The 17,087-nt window shown below is 42.7% G+C and overlaps 3 protein-coding genes across 3 annotated transcripts; all 3 read left to right on the top strand.

The window, feature by feature from the left end:
* The first annotated feature begins 4,359 nt into the window (after positions 1-4,359).
* LOC106592701 (nanos homolog 3) lies at positions 4,360-6,044 on the top strand. Its single transcript, XM_014184031.3, has one exon. The coding sequence runs from the start codon at positions 4,526-4,528 to the stop codon at positions 5,147-5,149; it is 624 nt and encodes a 207-aa protein (XP_014039506.1). The 5' UTR covers positions 4,360-4,525; the 3' UTR covers positions 5,150-6,044.
* A 2,804-nt stretch (positions 6,045-8,848) lies between these two features.
* Positions 8,849-11,346, top strand: LOC106592331 (nanos homolog 3-like). The gene has a single exon (XM_014183670.3). The coding sequence runs from the start codon at positions 9,103-9,105 to the stop codon at positions 9,748-9,750; it is 648 nt and encodes a 215-aa protein (XP_014039145.3). The 5' UTR covers positions 8,849-9,102; the 3' UTR covers positions 9,751-11,346.
* A 3,630-nt stretch (positions 11,347-14,976) lies between these two features.
* On the top strand, positions 14,977-16,220 carry LOC106592322 (nanos homolog 3-like). Its single transcript, XM_014183662.2, has one exon. It carries the CDS (start codon positions 15,081-15,083, stop codon positions 15,753-15,755), a length of 675 nt encoding a protein of 224 aa, XP_014039137.1. The 5' UTR covers positions 14,977-15,080; the 3' UTR covers positions 15,756-16,220.
* The last annotated feature ends 867 nt before the right edge of the window (positions 16,221-17,087 follow it).

The raw sequence follows: 17,087 nt of genomic DNA, 5'->3' as shown, positions 1-17,087 counted from the left end.
CGCTACAATGTTACGGCTAGTTACTAAAGAAACCGACACGCGCTACAATGTTACGGCTAGTTACTAAAGAAACCGACACGCGCTACAATGTTACGGCTAGTTACTAAAGAAACCGACACGCGCTACAATGTTACGGCTAGTTACTAAAGACTAAAGAAATCGACACGCTACGCTCGTTACTAAAGAAACCGAGACGCTACGCCTCGTTACTAAAGAAATCGACACGCTACGCTCGTTACTAAAGAAACCGAGACGCTACGCCTCGTTACTAAAGAAACCGAGACGCTACGCCTCGTTACTAAAGAAACCGAGACGCTACGCCTCGTTACTAAAGAAACCGAGACGCTACGCCTCGTTACTAAAGAAACCGAGACGCTACGGCTCGTTACTAAAGAAACCGAGACGCTACGGCTCGTTACTAAAGAAACCGAGACGCTACGGCTCGTTACTAAAGAAACCGAGACGCTACGGCTCGTTACTAAAGAAACCGAGACGCTACGGCTCGTTACTAAAGAAACTGACCCGACACACACTGGGGTTCATAGAAACACACAGATATGTGACCAGCTGGGTTCAAACCCATGAAACGGAGGAATGTTAATCCGCTGAGCTAGTCTAGTCACTAATATGGCAGATAATGCAAGCTTTGAAATTTCAGACAAAGTTACTTAGTCATCTTTCTCTCTGGTTCTCCATGTCATCCCCCTTCTCCATGTCATCCACATCTCTCCCCATGCCTCTCTTTCTCCTCTCCTCCTTCTCCTCTCCTCCATCTCTACCTACCTTCCCTCACCATCTCCCCCTCCCAGCCGCTCTGACAGACTGCTACTTCCTGGAAGAGTGGGAGCGGCTTCAGAGCGGCTTCAGAGCATCTGGGCGGAGCTAGAACACCAGAAGCGGAGCTTCCATAGGGAGAGACGGGCCTTCACCGATGCCGCCATCCGATTGGGCCACGAGGTGAGGGGCGGGAGAGACAGGGAGGGAGTGGAAACGGTCTCCTTGGATTGAAAGAAAGATTAGAGGGATGGGGGATACAAAGTCAGTTGTACAACTGAATGCAGTCACTTAAAATGTGTCTTCTGCATTTAACCCAACCCCTCTTAGTGTTTGACTGTGGTTATTTTATTATGTACTTAGTGTCTCAAATCAATTCAAAGTTTTATTGGTCACATACACATGGTTAGCAGATGTTGGATGTTATTGCGAGTGAAGCGAAATGCTTGTAATACATACAATAAATACTGCAAAGTGTCTGCCTGCGTGTGTGTAGAGGCGTGAGTTTGAGCAGCAGAGGGCCTGTGTGGTGAAGCAGCAGTATCTGTTTGACTCTCCGTTTGGGGAAAACGTTGCAGCGTCACAACAGGAGAGAGAGCACCATCCTCAGTGAGTCAGCAAAAATCTTGCTCTATACATCTACTGTATATACATACATGACCAAAAGTATGTGGACACCTGTTGGTCGAACATCTCCTTCCAAAATAATGGTGATTAATATGGAGTTGGTCCCCCTTTTACTGCTGTAACAGCCTCCACTCTTCTGGGAAGGCTTTCCACTAGGCGTTGGAACATTGCTGCAGGGACTTGCTTCCATTCAGCCACAAGAGCATTAGTGAGTTTGGACTCTGTTGGGCAATTAGGCCTGGCTCACAGTCTGCGTTACTATTCTTCCGAAAGGTGTTCGATGGGGTTGAGGTCAGGGCTCTGTGCAGGACAGTCAAGTTCTTCCACGCCGATCTCGGCAAACCATTTCTGTATGGACCTTGCTTTGTGCACAGGGAAATTGTCATGCTGAAACAGGAAAGAGCCTTCCCCAAACTGTTGCCACAAAGTTGGAAGCACAGAATCGTCTAGAATGTCATTGTATGCTGTAGCGTTAAGATTTCTCTTCACTGGAACTAAGGTGCCTAGCCCGAACCATGAAAAACAGCCCCAGAACATTATTCCTCCACCACTAAACTCTACAGTTGGCCCTATACATTGGGGCTGGTAGCGTTCTCCTGGCATCCTCCAAACCCAGATTCGTCCGTCGGACTGCCAGATGGTGAAGCGTGATTCATCACTCTAGAGAACGCGTTTCCACTGCTCCAGAGTCTAATGGCAGTGAGCTTTACACCACTCCAGCCGATGCTTGGCATTGTATATGGTGATCCTAAGCTTGTGTGTTGCTGCTCAGCCATGGAAATCCATTTCATGAAGCTCCCGACGAACAGTTATTGTGCTGATGTTGCTTCTAGAGGCAGTTTGGAACTCGTTAGTGAGTGTTGCCACCGAGGACAGACTATTTTTACTCGCTACGTGCCTCAGCACTAGGTGGTCCGGTTCTGTGAGCTTGTGTGGCCTACCACTTTGCGGCTGAGCCGTTGTTGCTCCTAGATGTTTCCACTTCACAATAACGGCACTTACAGTTGACAGGAGCAGCTCTAGCAGGGCAGAAATTTGATGAACTGACTTGTTGGAAAGGTGGCATCCTATGACTATGCCATGTTGAAAGTCAGTTAGGCCATTCTACTGCCAATGTTTGTCTATGAAGATTGCATGGCTGTGTGCTCGATTTTTATACACCTGTCAGCAACGGACATGTCTGAAAAAACCGAAGCCACTAATTTGAAGGGGTGTCCACATACTTTTGTCATGTAGTGTATATTGGGGATTCCCGAGTGGCGCAGCGATCTAAGGCACTGCATCTCAGTGCTTGATGCGTCGCTACAGACACCCTGGTTTGATTCCAGGCTGTATCACAACTAGCCATGATTGGGAGTCCCATAGGACGACGCACAATTGGCCCAGCGTCGTCTGAGTTTGGCTGGGGTAGGCCGTCATTGTAAATAAGAATTTGTTCTTATCTGACTTGCCTAGTTAAATTTAAAATGTAGGCCATATAGCACAAACCCCTGAGGTGCCTTATTGCTATTATAAACTGGTTACCAACGTAATTAGAGCAGTAAATTGTACTTATTTTTTGTCATACCCGTGGTATATGGTCTGATATACCATGGCTTTCAGCCAATCAGTATTTAGGCTCCAACTACCCCGTTTATAATCAACAATGACCACTACATACTGCTAGATATTTGCAAAAGCTTTACTAGTTTGGGTTCAGCTATAGTTATTGCTTTACTAACAGGTTTGTCTATAGCATCGTCTTTTAGTCACTTCAGGGGATTCGTGTGTGTACGCTCGCAGATCTCTCAGATTCTGATCACATGATCCTGTCCGGCTGCCGCCAGGCCACGCCCTCCTCTGGGATCATGCCCTGGTTAGGGTCATCGGGGTCTCTGCAGGTTCATGGCAGGGTCAAAGTTTGCACCCCAGAGCTCTACTCTGCCCTCCAACTGCAGGTCAGGCCCAGACATGTCCTTGCTCTGTTCCAAATGGCCCCCTATTCCCTATTTGGTGCTCTGTTATTGACCAGGGCCTGGTCAGAAGTAGGCCACTATATATGGAATGGGGTGTCATTTAAGATGTGGACCTAGTTACTAAACTGTTCAATCCATCCAGTCTTTGTACTCTTTCTTCAATAAGATTGATTTTAAACATCTTTTATTAATCATCCCCAAAGGGAAAATCATTATTAGTGATTGAGGTAATCACAGATAGTATATGATTACAGATGGATTTTTGTTGTCGATCACACAAACACACACCAATCTATCTAAATTCCGCCATTACCCCGCCCCCTCCCGTCAACCTCCATTCCCTCCAACTCCGCAGGTCCAGTGAGAGTGATGCTCAGTCAGAGTGCTGGGATGTGCTGGCAGAGAGGCTCCAGTTCGCCGCCACTGGTACTCGCCTGGACTGGTCATTTCAGTAGGATGGCTGTTTCTGTCGTTTCCATTGTATGTTTGTATAATATTGTCTGTTTCAGTTGTTCCTTTGTTTCTATTGTGTTTGATGAAATCGTTTTTCAATGTGATTAATAAAGATTAATTGTTTGACACGTTCCTTCTCTACTCATGATTACTGGAATGATTCGATGAACCAGGAGAAATGTTACAATAACTTAATGGTGGTAGTAGTGAACAGCAAGTTAGTCGGAGCCGTTTTGAATTTTAACAGAGAAAGAAGGCGACCCGCTCAGTGACATTTTGATCTTAAAATAGGCTATTATCAAACAGCTTCATATAACTAAGAATTAGAAGTCCTATCAATTTAGACCCTAGAATAGATTAAACAGTTATATTTGAAGTGTTTTAATGTTGTTGAGGTGTAAAATTGTATCCCAAATAGTTGTTCTTCTAAAATGACCAATTTAGCAGTTATTGTGAAACCATTTGATTGGCTGTTGTCGCGTGCCACGGACTGCGCACTGCTGGCGCACGACACCATCTGATTGGCTGCTTTCCAAAACACCGACAAGCCCAAAGATGCATGTTGTCAAGCTTGCCTTCAGTTGTGTTCTCAATGAATTGAACCCATCGCATTGTTCAGAAGTTTAGACCCAGCGTTCTTTATTGTGGTACATTCTGATCGTTATCAGACACTAGTCTGTTGGGATATAACAAATACAAGTGATAGCGTTCATACTATGTTTAGTCAACTCCAAGACAAACCGCCTTACATGGAGTCCGAAAACAAGAGTTTCCAACCGTGGCGTGACTACATGAAGCTAGCTGACCTAGTGCGGGAGATGCAGTTAGGCAAGTTCACCCCAGAACCGTTAACCGTTGAGGGTCATGACTCCGGGATATGCTCGACCATGGTGGAATTTGAAGAGTTCCCGCCGCGAGCCTTGCTGTCACCGATAACACCTGCGGCGACACCACCACTATGGCACGAAATGGAACCCCTGGATTCCGAAATCGTCCCCGTGCGTAAAGACGCTGCTTTACGTCCGAGCAGCACCGAGGGTCCCGAGCCCCCTACAGCGGCGTCTAGATCCTCGGCGGGTACCCGGGGCCAGAGGGAGAGAAAGAAGGCGCCGGAGGAGGTGTCATCACCTGAGCGCAAGATCTGCAGCTTCTGTAAACACAACGGGGAGTCAGAGTCTGTGTTTGGGTCCCACAATCTAAAGGACCAGGATGGGGGCGTGGTGTGCCCGTACCTGCGGCATTATATCTGCCCTCTCTGCGGGGCCACTAAGGCCCAAGCCCACACCAAGCGCTTCTGTCCCCGGGTCGAAACCACCTACAGCTCTGTCTATGTCAAGTGATAGAAGCGCTAACTCTGGTCCAGGCAGTTACTGCGCTACCCTCTAGACTAACTGAGGCAACTTGTTGTTGCGAGATGGGTGGGACCAGAGCTAGAGAAGCGCGGAAGAGACTGTTCAGGCTGTTGTGTTTGCGACTTCCTTTAGCGTCTCATGCGCACTGTATGCGGACAATTGTAAGAGGATTTAGGTGTGGATATTTAGCTTAGACGCAGTTTGGAATAGACTGACTAGTTTGTAGACTGTGTAATAGACTGTTAGTCGTGTGATTTGTTTAATTTACTGCCTTTACTTTTTTTCGTGTGTTTTCAACTATTGTAGCTTATTTCTATGTATTTATGACGTGTTGTTTTTGATTATTTGCGTGCACGTGTTCTTCACAACACATTTTGGGTTTGAGTTTTCTGTTTTTACTTTAAAGTGTAAATGTCTGTCTGTGACCAAACTAACTGCTTCTTTACATGTTGGTATGAGATTTTGTAAAACCTCAACCTCTTACTGTGTCGCTAACTGAACCGCCATTATCAACAAACTCTCACTGCAGAATTAGACGTTTATCCACGTTTCTCCCTGCTACTTTGGGGAGGAAAAAACGGAAGTGTTGTCTTGTTTTGAAACTTGCTTTCCTGACTTTAAAACGACATGCTCTAATCTAACTACATCTGCAAATCTACAGGCCTAATATCACTATTATAAGAACATCACTATTGACAACAACACAACTGCTAGTTTATGACGTGGTGTGCAGAGCTACTTTGTATTTCTCATTTACCGTGCTAGCTACAATTTTAAACTGTTATACTTGTATTTTAATTACTTTAATAGATCTAGAAGTGTTATTTTTTTTTATTTTAAATTTGACTTTTCAACCTCGATGCACCTTACATTGGCTGTACAGGACTTTAATGTTAAATCTAATCTCACTTTAAAGAACCTTTTGTTTAAATAGTATGTTTGTTTATTATTATGCATGTCTTCTATAATAATAACAATAATATCTGTATTGGCTACTCCTGTGTGTCTTAATTATCAGCAAGGTGTCCCTAAAAAGGTGTCCCTGTCTGCACATCATGTGTATGTCCCAAATGGCATTGTATTTCCGAAATAGTGCCCTACATTTGATCAGGGGCCGTAGGGCTGTGGTCAAAAGTAGCGCACTATATAGGGCTGTGGTCTAAAGTAGTGCACTATATAGGGCTGTGGTCTAAAGTAGTGCACTATATAGGGCTGTGGTCTAAAGTAGTGCACTATATAGGGCTGTGGTCTAAAGTAGTGCACTATATAGGGCTGTGGTCTAAAGTAGTGCACTATATAGGGCTGTGGTCTAATGTAGTGCACTATATAGGGCTGTGGTCTAATGTAGTGCACTATATAGGGCTGTGGTCTAAAGTAGTGCACTATATAGGGCTGTGATCTAAAGTAGTGCACTATATAGGGCTGTGGTCTAAAGCAGTGCACTATATAGGGCTGTGGTCTAAAGTAGTGCACTATATAGGGCTGTGATCTAAAGTAGTGCACTATATAGGGCTGTGGTCTAAAGCAGTGCACTATATAGGTCTGTGGTCTAAAGTAGTGCACTATATAGGGCTGTGGTCTAAAGTAGTGCACTATATAGGTCTGTGGTCTAAAGTAGTGCACTATATAGGGTGTGCTCTAAAGTAGTGTGCTATATAGGGCTGTGGTCTAAAGTAGTGCACTATATAGGTCTGTGGTCTAAAGTAGTGCACTATATAGGGCTGTGGTCTAAAGTAGTGCACTATATAGGGTGTGCTCTAAAGTAGTGTGCTATATAGGGCTGTGGTCTAAAGTAGTGCACTATATAGGGCTGTGGTCTAAAGTAGTGCACTATATAGGGCTGTGGTCTAAAGTAGTGCACTATATAGGTCTGTGGTCTAAAGTAGTGCACTATATAGGGCTGTGGTCTAAAGTAGTGCACTATATAGGGCTGTGGTCTAAAGTAGTGCACTATATAGGGCATTGTCTACAGGTGGACTTTAGATCTTAGTGGTAAAGGTGATCTTTATGTTGGGAATCTTTTCAGACTGGTTAGTTATAAAAGCAACATGTTTCATGGAGCCACGACTGACATGAGATGTACAATAACCAAAGATTCACCTTAGTAATGATTTATTTTATAACACATTCTACAAAACACAGTAACTACATACTGTTCCAAACTGATGTCCTCAGCATTAGGAAAGACAGAGGAGAAGAAAAGAACCCTTAAATGGTATTATAGACCAGCATTATTATTATAATGTTGTGTTCATATAACTTGACAAACATTCAGTTCTAATCTGGGTTGATACTTTGGATCATTGTTCTCAAACTGATCTTGAGTTTTCAAGTCAAAACATAAATACAAATCAACTTTCAAGTGAGCCTCCGCTATGTGAAGACTGTTACCCATGAGCCTTTGGGGGCGTTGGGATGATGGTTCGGTGTGTTTCCCCAATTTAATTTCCCTTTTGTAGTTGAACTATTTGCACATCATTAGAACACTGTGTATATATACATAATTACATTTTAAATGTATTTGTTCTTTTGAAACGTTGTGTAATGTTTACTGTTCATTTTTTATTTAACTTGAAACCTTGAATTGAGAGAGAGAAGAGATGGAGGGCTTGGAGAGTTTACAACTTCTCCTCTCCTGTGTTTTCCGAGGAGAGTTTCTTATCTATGTGTCCATCTGAGCAGACAGCCATCTAGCCAATCAGAGCTCAGAGATCTGTGGGGCGGATCAGGCTGACTTCTAAAGTTCATTAGGTCAAAGGTCATCACTAGGAGAAAGTGGTGAAGAAGTAGAAGGATGGAGGGAGAGGAGGGAAAAGAGAGGAAGACTCACTTTAGGTAGGAGAGTTCTCTGATCAGGCCACAGACCAGTTCTGTAGCGTCTTCATGCCCTTCATCTTTCTTGTCTTCCTCTTTCTCACTAGTTAAGGGGAAGAGAGAGAAAGAGAATGGCACCATTCCCTATATAATGCACTACATTTGACCAGAGCCACATGTGCGCTATATGGGGAATAATGGTTCATCGTAGGCTTTAAAACAAGCGAATACAAACTTCTAAAATAGTGTACAGGTTCTAGGAAGATGGATAAATGTATCTGACCAGTAATGTTACTGAAACAAGATGAAATATCTAGATCAGTGCTTATCTTGGGTACTGCAGGTGGTCCGCAATTTGGGGGGGATATAAAACAACAATCTTCCAAAAATAATAACAATTGAGGTTACTGAGCTCTTCAGTAATGCCATTCTTTATTTTGTTTTACTGTTTACCCCTTTTCCTCCGCAATTTCGTGATATCCAATTGGTAGTTACAGTCTTACCCCATCGCTGCAACTCCAGTACGGACTCGGGAGAGGCGAGGTTCGAGAGCCATGCGTCCTTCGAAACATTACCCTGCCAAGCCGCACTGCTTCCTGACACACTGCTCCCTTACCCGGAAACCAGCCGCACCAACTCTCCATCCTCCAACTCCGCAGTACCAATACTAATGATTACTGAATTGATTCGATGAGCCAGGAGAAATGTTACAATAACTTAATGGTGGTAGTAGTGAACAGCAAGGAAGCCGAAGCAGTTTTGAATTTTAACAGAGAAACAAGGCGACCCGCTCAGTGATATTTTGTTATTACAATAGGCTATTATCAAACAGCTTCCTATAACTAAGAATTATAATCTAAGTCCTATCAATTTACACCCTAGAATAGATTAAACAATTATCTGTGAAATGTTTTAATATTGTTGAGGTGTAAAATTGTATTCCAAATAGTTGATTTTCTAAAATGACCAATTTAGCAGTTGTCCGTTTGAAACCATTTGATTGGCTGTTGTCACTTGCCACGGCGTCCGTACATCACCATTTGATTGGCTGCTTTCCAAAACACGGACAGGTCCAAACCTGCGTGTTGTCCAACTTGCCTTCAGTTTAGTTCTCAATTCATTGAACAATGGCATCGTTTAGTTCTCAACTCCAACACCTACCGGAAATGGAGTCCGAAAACAAGAGTTTCCAACTGTGGCGCGACTACATGAAGCTAGCGGACGCAGTGCGGGAGATGAAGTTAGGGAACTTCACATCAGAACCGTTAACCGTTGACGGTCATCACTCCGGGATATGCTCGACCATGGTGGAACTTGAACAGTTCCCGCCGCGAGCATTGCTGTCACCGATAGCACCGGCGGCGACACCACCCCTACGGCACGAAAAGGAACCCCTGGATTCCAAAATTGTCCCTGTGCGTAAAGACGCTGCTTTACATCCGAACAGCAGCGAGGGTCCCGAGCCCCCTACGGCAGCGTCCAGACCCTCCGCGGGCACCCGGGGACAGAGGGAGAGAAAGAAGGCGACCCGCTCCAAGACGCCGGAGGAGGTGCCATCACCCGAGCTTCAGTTCTGCAGCTTCTGTAAACACAACGGGGAGTCAGAGTCTGTGTTTGGGTCCCACAATCTAAAGGACCAGGATGGGGGCGTGGTGTGCCCGTACCTGCGGCATTATATCTGCCCTCTCTGCGGGGCCACCGGGGCTCAAGCCCACACCAAGCGCTTCTGTCCCCGGGTCGAAACCACCTACAACTCTGTCTATGTCAAGCGGTAGAAGCGCTAATTCTGGTCCAGGCCGTTACTGCGCTACCCTCTAAACCTACTAACAGAGGCAACTTGTTGTTGCGAGATGGGTGGGACCAGAGCTAGAGAAGCGCCGAAGAGACTGTTCAGGCTGTTGTGTTGGCGACTTCCTTTAGCGTCTCATGCGCACTGTATGCGGACAATTGTAAGAGGATTTAGGTGTGGATATTTAGCTTAGAAGTCGTTTGGAATAGACTGACTAGTTTGTAGACTGTGTAATAGCCTGTTAGTCGTGTGATTTGTTTAATTTACTGCCTTTACTTTTTCTCATGTGTTTTCAACTTTTTTCACTTATTTCTATTTATTTATGACATGTGGTTTTTGATTATTTGCATGCCCGTTCACTTGTTCTTTACAACACATTTTGGGTTTGAGTTTTCTGTTTTTACTTTAAAGTGTAAATGTCTCTGTCTGTCTGTGACCAAACTAACTGGTCTTTACATGTTGCTGTGAGATTTTGTAAAACCTCCCAACCTCTAATACTGTGTCGACTAATAAACGGCCATTATCAACAAACTCTCACTGCAGAATTAGACGTTTATCCACGTTTCTCCCTGCTACTTAGGGGAGGAAAAAACGGAAGTGTTGTCTTGTTTTGAGACTTGTTTTCCTGACTATTATTTTAAAACTATATGCTCAAATTTTACTGTACATCTGCAAGACTACAGGCCAATTTCACTATTATAAGAACATCACTATTGACAACAACACACCTGCTGTTTTATGACTTGGTGTGCAGAGCTACTTTTGTGTAATTGTAATTTACCATGCTAGCTACTATTTTAGTGTTATACTTGTATTTTAATAGATCTAGAAGTGTGGTTTCTTTTCTTCTTTTTTTTAACTTTCCAACGTGTATGCTACTTAGATTGGAGAGGAAGGCCCAACAAATGGTCAAAGACTCCAGTCATCTAAATCATAGACTGTTCTCTCTGCGGGGCAGCTGGGGCTCAAGCCCACACCAAGCGCTTCTGTCCCCGGGTCGAAACCACCTACAGCTCTGTCTATGTCAAGTGATAGAAGCGCTAACTCTGGTCCAGGCCGTTACTGCGCTACCCTCTAAACCTACTAACAGAGGCAACTTGTTGTTGCGAGATGGGTGGGACCAGAGCTAGAGAAGCGCCGAAGAGACTGTTCAGGCTGTTGTGTTGGCGACTTCCTTTAGCATCTCATGCGCACTGTATGCGGACAATTGTAAGAGGATTTAGGTGTGGATATTTAGCTTAGAAGTCGTTTGGAATAGACTGACTAGTTTGTAGACTGTGTAATAGCCTGTTAGTCGTGTGATTTGTTTAATTTACTGCCTTTACTTTTTCTCGTGTGTTTTCAACTTTTTTTTCACTTATTTCTATTTATTTATGACGTGTAGTTTTTGATTATTTGCATGCCCGTTCACTTGTTCTTTACAACACATTTTGGGTTTGAGTTTTCTGTTTTTACTTTAAAGTGTAAATGTCTCTGTCTGTCTGTGACCAAACTAACTGGTCTTTACATGTTGCTGTGAGATTTTGTAAAACCTCCCAACCTCTAATACTGTGTCGACTAATAAACGGCCATTATCAACAAACTCTCACTGCAGAATTAGACGTTTATCCACGTTTCTCCCTGCTACTTAGGGGAGGAAAAAACGGAAGTGTTGTCTTGTTTTGAGGCTTGTTTTCCTGACTATTATTTTAAAACTATATGCTCAAATCTAACTGTACATCTGCAAGTCTACAGTCCAATTGTAAGAAAATCACTGTTGACAACAACACAACTGCCGTTTTATCACTTGGTGTGCAGAGCTACTTTTGTGTAATTGTAATTTACCATGCTAGCTACTATTTTAGTGTTATACTTGTATTTTAATAGATCTAGAAGTGTGGTTTCTTTTCTTTTTTGGACTTTCCAACGTGTATGCTACTTAGATTGGAGAGGAAGGCCCAACAAATGGTTGACGACTCCAGTCATCTAAATCATAGACTGTTCTCTCTGTCACTGCACGGCAAGCGATACCAGAGAGCCGAGTCTAGGTCCAATAGGTTCCCTAACAGCTTCGACCCTCGAGTCATAAGACTGCTGAACAATTAATCACGTGGCCACCCGGACTATTTACATTAACCCCAACCCCCATCCCCTTGTTTTTACACTTCTGCTACTCGCTGTGTATCAATGCATAGACACTTTACCCCAACCTTAATGTACAAATTACCTTGACTAACCTGTACCCCTGCACATTGACTCGGTACCGGTACTCCCTGTATATAGCCTCGTTTATTGTTATTTTATTCTGTTACTTTTTATTTTATTGTTTACTTTATTTAGTAAATATTTTCTTAACTATATTTCTTAAACTACCTAGTTGGTTAAGGGCTTGTAAGTAATTAATTCACGGTAAGATCTACCTACACCTGTTGTATTTGGCGCATGTGAAGAATAAAATGTGATGACATTTCATTGGCTGTACAGGACTTTAATGTTAAATCTAATCTCACTTTAAAGAACCTTTTGTTTAAATAGTATGTTTGTTTATTATTATGCATGTCTTCTATAATAATAACAATAATATCTGTATTGGCTACTCCTGAGTGTCTTAATTATCAGCAAGGTGTCCCTAAAAAGGGGTCCCTGTCTGCACATCATGTGTATGTCCCAAATGGCATTGTATTTCCGAAATAGTGCCCTACTTTTGATCAGGGGCCATGGGGCTGTGGTCAACAGTACTGCACTATATAGGGCTGTGGTCTAAAGTAGTGCACTATATAGTGTGTGCTCTAAAGTAGTGTGCTATCTAGGGCTGTGGTCTAAAGTAGTGCACTATATAGGGCTGTGATCTAAAGTAGTGCACTATATAGGGCTGTGGTCTAAAGCAGTGCACTATATAGGTCTGTGGTCTAAAGTAGTGCACTATATAGGGCTGTGGTCTAAAGTAATGCACTATATAGGGCTGTGGTCTAAAGTAGTGCACTATATAGGTCTGTGGTCTAAAGTAGTGCACTATATAGGGCTGTGGTCTAAAGTAGTGCACTATATAGGGTGTGCTCTAAAGTAGTGTGCTATATAGGGCTGTGGTCTAAAGTAGTGCACTATATAGGGGCTGTGGTCTAAAGTAGTGCACTATATAGGTCTGTGGTCTAAAGTAGTGCACTATATAGGGCTGTGGTCTAAAGTAGTGCACTATATAGGGCTGTGGTCTAAAGTAGTGCACTATATAGGGCTGTGGTCTAAAGTAGTGCACTATATAGGGCTGTGGTCTAAAGTAGTGCACTATATAGGGCTGTGGTCTAAAGTAGTGCACTATATAGGGCATTGTCTACAGGTGGACTTTAGATCTTAGTGGTAAAGGTGATCTTTATGTTGGGAATCTTTTCAGACTGGTTAGTTATAAAAGCAACATGTTTCATGGAGCCACGACTGACATGAGATGTACAATAACCAAAGATTCACCTTAGTAATGATTTATTTTATAACACATTCTACAAAACACAGTAACTACATACTGTTCCAAACTGATGTCCTCAGCATTAGGAAAGACAGAGGAGAAGAAAAGAACCCTTAAATGGTATACCCTTAAACCAGGTGCTAGCTTTTTATGCCAATTCAACCCTGCTAGTTAGAGGCTGCTGCACAATATACACAGACATGGAATCACTGGCCACTTTAATAATGGAACATTAATCACTTTAATAATGTTTATATGCTGCATTACTCATCTCGTATGTATAAACTATATAGCGTAGCATAGTGGTTAGAGCGTTGGACTAGTAACCGAACGTCTGCAAGATCGAATCCCCGATCTGACAATGTACAAATCTGTCGTTCTGCCTCTGAACAAGGCAGTTAACCCACTGTTCCTAGGCCGTCATTGAAAATAAGAATTTGTTCTTAACTGACTTGCCTACCTAAATATGGTTATTTTTTAAACTATATTATATTCTACTGTATTTAAGTCATTGCCACTCTGACATTGCTCGTCCTAATATTTCTATATTTCTTAATTCCATTCTTTTACTTTTATATCTGTGTATATTGTTGTGAATAGTTAGATACTACTGCACTGTTGGAGCTAGGAACACAAGCATTTCTCTACACCCACAATAACATCTGCTAAATATGTTTATGTGACACAATAAAATGTGATTTATAGACGTGCATTATTATTATAACGTTGGGCCCATATAACTTCACGCACTTTCAGATCAAATCTGGGTTGATACTTTGGAAGGGAATGGGGTGTCATTTAGTTACTAAACTGTTTAAATCCTTCCTTCTTTGCCATCTTTCTTCAATTCGATGGATTTCAACGTAACTTTATTGATCCCCCCCAAAGGGAAAATCATTATTGGTGATTGAGGTAATCATTGATCTTATATGATAACAGAAGGACTTTGTATAGATTGTTGCGTGTGTATTTATTTGACTGTAACTAAATTCCTCCATCTCCCCATTCCTCTAATCCCGGTATTCCCCTCCGTCCCCCATCCCTCTCTCCAAACCCCGATTACCCCAACTCCCGTCCCTGCCTGGACTGGTCATTTCAGTAGGATGCCTGTTTATGTCGTTTCCATTGTATGTTTTATAATATTGTCTGTTTCAGTTGTTGTTCCTTTGTCATTTCCATTGTGTTATAAAATCGTTTTGGTAGTAGTGAACAGCAAGGACGTCGAAGCATAGTGAACAGCAAGGAAGTTCACTGTATATAGACTTTTATTCTATTGTGTTATTGACTGTACGTTTCATTATTCCATGTGTACCTCTGTGTTGTTGTTTGTGTCGCACTGCTTTGCTTTATCTTGGCCAGTTCGCAGTTGTAAATGTGAACTTGTTCTCAACTGGCCTACCTGGTTAAATAAAGGTGAAAATAAATAAATATTTAAAAAATAAAAAAGCATTTTTGAAGTTTAACAGTTGTTTTACTGATATTTTCTTATTACAATTGGCTATTATCAAACAGCTTCATATAACTAAGAATTATAATCTAAGTCCTATCAATTTAGATCCTAGAATAGATTAAACTGTTATATTTTAAGTTTTTAATGTTGTTGAGGTGTAAAATTTTATCCCAAATAGTTGATCTTCTAAAATTGCTAATTTAGCAGTTGTCAGTTTGAAACCATTTGATTGGCTGTTGTCACGTGCCACGGACTCCGCACAACGCCATCTGATTGGCTGTTTAACAAAACACTGACAGGTTAAAACGTGAATGTTGTCAAATTTGCCTTCAGTTGAGTTGTCAGTTTAGACCCAGCGTTCTTTATTGTGGTACATTCTGATCGTTATCAGACACTAGTCTGTTGGGATATAAAAAATACAAGTGATAGTATGAACGCTATGATTAGTCAACTCCAAGACAAACCGCCTTACATGGAGTCCGAAAACAAGAGTTTCCAACCGTGGCGTGACTACATGAAGCTAGCTGACCTAGTGCGGGAGATGCAGTTAGGCAAGTTCACCCCAAAACCGTTAACCGTTGAGGGTCATGACTCCGGGATATGCTCGACCATGGTGGAATTTGAAGAGTTTCCGCCACGAGCCTTGCTGTCACCGATAACACCTGCGGCGACACCACCACTATGGCACGAAATGGAACCCCCGGATTCCGAAATCGTCCTCTTGCATGAAGACGCTCCTTTATGTCCGAGCAGCACCGAGGGTCCCGAGCCCCCTACAGCAGCGTCCAGATCCCCCGCGGGCACCCGGGGCCAGAGTGGGAGAAACACGCCGGAGGAGGTGCCATCACCTGAGCGAAAGTTCTGCAGCTTCTGCAAACACAACGGGGAGTCTGAGTCTGTGTTTGTGTCCCACAGCCTCAAGGACCAGGATGGGGACATGATGTGCCCGTACCTGCGGCTGTATGTCTGCCCTCTCTGCGGGGCCACCGGGGCCCAAGCCGCCACCAAGCACCATTGTCCCCTGGTCGAAACCACCTACAGCTCTGTCTATGTCACGTCCAGTGGTGTAAAGTACTTTAGTGAAACATTTGAAAGTACCACTTAAGTCGTTTTTAGAGGATCTGTACTTTACTTGGGCTTCCGAGTGCTTGAGGCGTCACTACAGACACCGTGGTTCGAATCCAGGCTGTATCAGAACCGGCCGTGATTGGGAGTCCCATAGGGCGGCGCACAATTGGCCCAGCGTTGTCCGGGTTTGGCGGTCAATGTAAAAACCAATTTGTTCTTAATTGACATGCCTAATTAAATGAAGGTTTTTACTTTTACTTCACTACATTCCTAAAGAAAATGATGTACTTTTTACTCCGTACATTTTCCCTGATACCCAAAACTATTGTTTACATTTTGAATTCTTACCAGGACACGACAATAGTTTAATTCACACACTTATCAAGAGAACATCCCTACTGTATCTGATTTGGCCGACTCACTAAACACATGCTTCGTTTATAAATGATGTTGGAGTGTGTCCCTGGTTATCTGTGAATTAATAAAGAACAACAAAAAGGTGCCATCTGGTTTGCTTTACTTTTTTACTTTTCATACCTAAGTATATTTTAGCAATTACATTTACTTTAGATACTGAAGTATATTTTAAACCATTTACTTTTAGACTTTTACTCAAGTAGTATTTTACCGGGTGACTTTCACTTATACTTGAGTCATTTTCTATTAAGGAATCTACTTTTACTCAAGTATGTGCTGGCAGAGAGGCTCCAGTTCGCCGCCCCTGGTATTCGCCTGGACTGGTCATTTCAGTAGGATGGCTGTTTATATAGTTTCTATTGTATGTTTTATAATACTTTCTGTTTCAGTTGTGTTTTTCCTTTGTCGTTTCCATTGTGTTTTATAAAATACTTAGTACACCTGATTCTACTTGTCAACTAATCATCAAGCCCTCATTGAGTTGTAGCAGGTGAGTTTTTCCGGGGCTACAACAACAATATGTACTGTTGGGGGGCTGGAGTTGGGAAACACTGTGGAAGGAAACAGACACGTTTCAATCTTGTCAATAGGCAATCTTTTACTCCCAAATGAACAAACTAAGTAGGGAGGTACAAGACACACAACCAGCTTTCTGGATCAGCCCAGTCCTTCTAGAATGCTCCACAGATAGACAGTCATCAAACCATTGTTGTCTAGGCCCCAATCACCATATGAGTCGATGGGCCGTTAATCATCACTTTTCTGTAAATCAAGGTTAGTGACCCAACCCTGGCAGTCTCCCATGAATTGATGTGTGCCCAATTGACTTGAGTGGTTTCTATTATTCTGTAAATTTCATGTAAATAAACTGTAAATGGTCACTCAAAACCGGTTCAGGCCAATTTGACAACACAATCTCACAATCAATTCGTGCATGTACATAATGTATTTC

The sequence above is a fragment of the Salmo salar genome, chromosome 02 (genome assembly GCF_965601325.2).
Source record: "Salmo salar chromosome 02, fSalSal1, whole genome shotgun sequence".
Taxonomy (NCBI): Eukaryota; Metazoa; Chordata; class Actinopteri; order Salmoniformes; family Salmonidae; genus Salmo; species Salmo salar.
The sequence above is the reverse complement of the archived record's forward strand: the minus strand, read 5'-3'. Positions and strand labels throughout refer to the sequence as shown.